The sequence below is a fragment of the Puntigrus tetrazona genome, chromosome 18 (genome assembly GCF_018831695.1).
Source record: "Puntigrus tetrazona isolate hp1 chromosome 18, ASM1883169v1, whole genome shotgun sequence".
Classification (NCBI taxonomy): domain Eukaryota; kingdom Metazoa; phylum Chordata; class Actinopteri; order Cypriniformes; family Cyprinidae; genus Puntigrus; species Puntigrus tetrazona.
Window position 1 is genome coordinate 16,247,532 of NC_056716.1, and position 3,984 is coordinate 16,251,515.

Below are 3,984 nucleotides of genomic sequence, written 5' to 3' on the forward strand. Positions count from 1 at the left end.
CGTATGTGAGTTAAAAACATCATAGTTTGATCTTCTGTCTTCTCCAGATGTTCACTGATGGAGTGCTGTGGATTATTGAGATGTTTTTATCAGACTCTCATTCTGACGGCACCCATTCACATCCATTGCTGAGACACTGATGCAGAGACACATCTGTAAATACCTGTTGAAGAAACAAACTCCTCTACTTCTGGGATGATCTTAGGGTGAGCTTTTAGAAACACTTAACAAGCTAAGTCACATTTTTCAATTTGAGACACCCAAACTACAAGAGAGCATCCACACAACCCTGTTTGAAGGGGATTTGCCGTGTGATATGAATTATTGAGCAATATGATTTTCTGTCAGACGCCCGACCGCAGCATCTCTGCAGTGAAATACCACTTGACTAATAATGGACAGCAGTCTGAGTTTGGCTCTCGCTCGGGTGCTTTCCAGAGCTCTGGGCCGTTATTTCTGGGTGCGGGGTGGGTACGGAGCTCACACACACACACACACACACACACACTCGCTTCTGCTGCAGAGTCTCACTCCAGTTCAGTAAGGAACCGTTTAATCGAACACGAGTAAAAATAAAACCTTTCTGCCCCGCTGTAAACACAGAGAAGAGGCCAGACTCTCTCCGTCTGTCCTATAAACACGTCTGAGAGCGTGGACTGTGAGATAATGACAGAAGATTCAGACTCGCTGTCTAAACAAACTCACGCTAATGCGGCTGTCTAAGTGATTTCAGACCGCCGGGGAACCATCACCATCATCATCCATATACATGAATGATGAAAACACTGAATCTGCACTGAACTGTGGATGGAGTTTGATTAGATGGAGATTATTTGAGCGTTCAAGAGCTGAGCTGCATCAGATTAAACCACAAACACTCTCACAGCTGAAGATAACAAAAATACACATAGATAAATACTCTGTGGAGCTTCGTCTCAGATGTTTCTCCAAAAGACCTCCAGAGAGATAAAAACAGGCCCAAATGAGTCACTAGCCTTCGTCTGATGGGAAATGTTTCATTTGTTTGTTTCATTGTTTCATATTAAGATCTGACTGCGTTTTTTGGTATCTCTCCAACTAACAAGAAATGTTCTAAAAATGTCTGCTTTCGTTCTAAGTGACTTGCGAAAATGTTACTTCTGAATATTTAAAGCATCCGCTTTTTAAAAGGTCTAAAATGTAAAGAAAAAAAAATGGTTTCCAATTCATCCTTTTGCAAAAATGATGAGAATGTTAAATTTGAATGTTTGCTGAATGATCTAAAAATGTCATTTAAAAATATTAGCTGAAAGCCTGACAAAAATGTTTCAGAAAAACATTCCACGAATGATGAAATATTATTGATGTGCCAACATTATTCGATTTTTTTCTTGGGACAAACATTTGAGAACTTCAGTATAAGTCTGTTTTTGTTCTTCATTCGCTAGGAGAAACATCTGAGACGTTAAAGAGATCTTGAGTGTGTAGAAACAAACTCCTGCTGTAGAGCTGAACAATGAGTTCTGATGTGTGTGTGTGTGTGTGTGTGTGTGTGTGTGTGTGTGTATGTGTCATTACCTTCGCATTTCTGTGTGATTTCGTTGAACTTGTGTCCAGCAGGGCATTTGCACTCAAATGAGCCCACAGTATTCACACAGTTTCCCCCCTGACAGAGTCCAGGAATGGCCTGGCACTCGTCCACATCTGCACACACACACACACACANTCAAATCAGTGTGTATAATTCAAAACAGAAGAACATGAGGAGGAAATATCAGCGCTCCGGTCTCATGTCGCAACGCTTCATGTGTGTTTGTGGAGCCTGAAAAAAAGAGCATAGAGTTAAGACACAAACAAATCATCATACAGCGAGACTGTGCTGCAGCTCTGTGTTCTGTGTGTACATCAATGAGCGTCACTGGTCACGTCACAGCCAGATGTTTACATGTGTTACATTAATTAAACTGTTTTACTAACAGTAAAAAAAAAGATGCACACACTACAGCTGCTTTTATTTGATCAAAAACACTATTATTATAACTTAAGACAGCTGTTTTCTGTGTGAATATCTGTGAAACTGTCATTTATTTCAACGAAGCCAACTGTATTTCCAGCATCATTCCTCCAGTCTTCACATGATCTTCAGAAATCATAATAATATACTGATTTACTGATCAACAAACATTTCTGATTATTATCGATGTTGAAAACAGCCGTGCTGCTCAATATTTTTTGTGGAAACTGTGAAACGTTTTGTTTTCCAGGACTCACAGATAAACAGAAAGTCCAAAAAACAGCATTTACCTAAAATAGAAATCCACTGTGATATTAAAGATGTGTTTACTGGTCAGGTGAATGCATCTTTGATGAATAACAGTATTCAGTTCTTTAACAGTCATGGAGGCTGCGTCAGTGTAGTGTGAGAGTGATACTCTACACACACCTGCCTCTCACACACACACACACACACACACACACACACACACACAGAAGAATGCAGCTCTGCACACACACACACACACAGTGAGGAATAGGGAGACGAGTAAATAGGGAAGAAATATTAAGGGACAAGATAAAAACCTGATTGATTTGAGGAGAAGTGTGAGACCGGACCGAGAGAGAGAGAGGAGACGAAAGTGAGACGAGCCCACGCTCACCCTCCCAGAGCGACTCAGACAGCCAGACGATAAAAGAATTTACCCAGCTGGAGGAATTACAGTCACAGCCAAACCACACACACACATACACCGGAGCCGGTCTGTCACAATACCGGAGATCCTCTTCAAAACCGGAACAGGCCAGCAGAGACCGGCACATCTTACCCCAGCCCTTCAGCTCAGATAAACAGGTGCATCACTGAGTGATTCGTTTACACTGACAGTGTGTGTGTGTGTGTGTNNTTGATAAGTGTCGATCTTGATCAGTGTGTGTGTGTGATCGTCTGGCTCGCTGAGGCGTGCGTCTATGTGTTCTGACAGTGTGTCCTTGTTTGCATGACTGGGAGCATTCCTTCATTAGAACCAAAACCAATCTGAATCAATTAGAGTGAACTGTCCATCCGTCTGTGTGTGTGTGTGTGTGTGTGTGTGTGTGTGTGTGTGTGCGTGTGCATGTGTGTGTGTCAGGGTCAGAAATGAGCTTTTACAGCAATATTTGTCACAAGAATTGATTTCCAGGGGATTTTTCACCTTTGTAAGGGCACTTTTTATAAGTACTTTATTCAATTCCTTGGCGTGTTGTTTCATGTCAGATACTTAAATGGAACCAATTACTTCAATCAATTACAGCACTGCAGACCGATACAGAAGCAGCATCTGACATGGCATTCATTTACAGACCGCTCATGTACATGCCTTTATACAACTATTACATGAAACAAACAGCCTGTAAATGAATAAAAGACTACATCTCATTAGAGGGTGAAGTTGCAATATCAGGACAAAATCATTAGTGCTCTTCTTGATGGGTTAGAAAATGCAGACTTCAGACTTCAGGTTATAAAGAGTAGAAGCTGAAGAGTGAAAAAAGAAATGTGATGTAAATGTAAGCGCAATCCACACGCTTCATTCATTTTCATACTTCACTTTTATCACGACAGCTGTTATAGATCTAGTTTAATTACTAGATCTCATCTTAAAATTGGGGGGCATTTTGTTCATTTTGGTGGCATTTTTAGCCCGAGTTCCCTGCTTGTTACTGACACTGTGTGTGTGTGTGTGTGTCAGTGTGAGTGTGAGTGTGTGTGTCAGTGTGAGTGTGTGTGTGTGTGTGTGTCAGTGTGAGTGTGAGTGTGTGTGTGTGTGTGTGTGTGTGTGTGTGTGTGTGTCAATGTGAGTGTGTGTGTGTGTGTGAGACTGTGTGACTGTGTGAGACTGTGAGACTGTGTGACTGTGTGTGTGTGAGAGAGTGTGTGTGTGTGTGTGTGACTGTGTGTGAGACTGTGACTGTGCGACTGTGTGAGTGTGTGTGTGACTGTGTGACTGTGTGTGTGTGTGTGTGTGTGTG

At 41.7% G+C, this 3,984-nt stretch overlaps 2 protein-coding genes across 2 annotated transcripts in view; both read right to left on the minus strand.

Moving 5' to 3' along the window:
- LOC122362748 (fibulin-2-like) overlaps positions 1 to 2,796 on the minus strand; it is a 16,006-nt gene extending 13,210 nt beyond the window's left edge. The window contains exons 1-2 of the mRNA XM_043264310.1: positions 2,637 to 2,796; positions 1,558 to 1,683 (exon numbers count right to left, since the gene is read on the minus strand). Of these exons, the coding sequence (XP_043120245.1) occupies positions 1,558 to 1,683; positions 2,637 to 2,796 (286 nt within the window). The remainder of the gene's footprint in view (positions 1 to 1,557; positions 1,684 to 2,636) is intronic.
- A 673-nt stretch (positions 2,797 to 3,469) lies between these two features.
- Positions 3,470 to 3,984, minus strand: part of LOC122362749 (fibrillin-1-like) — a 9,067-nt gene continuing 8,552 nt past the window's right edge. Inside the window, exons 7-8 of the mRNA XM_043264311.1 lie at positions 3,961 to 3,984; positions 3,470 to 3,490 (exon numbers count right to left, since the gene is read on the minus strand). The exon at positions 3,961 to 3,984 is cut by the window's right edge and continues 170 nt beyond it. Of these exons, the coding sequence (XP_043120246.1) occupies positions 3,470 to 3,490; positions 3,961 to 3,984 (45 nt within the window). The remainder of the gene's footprint in view (positions 3,491 to 3,960) is intronic.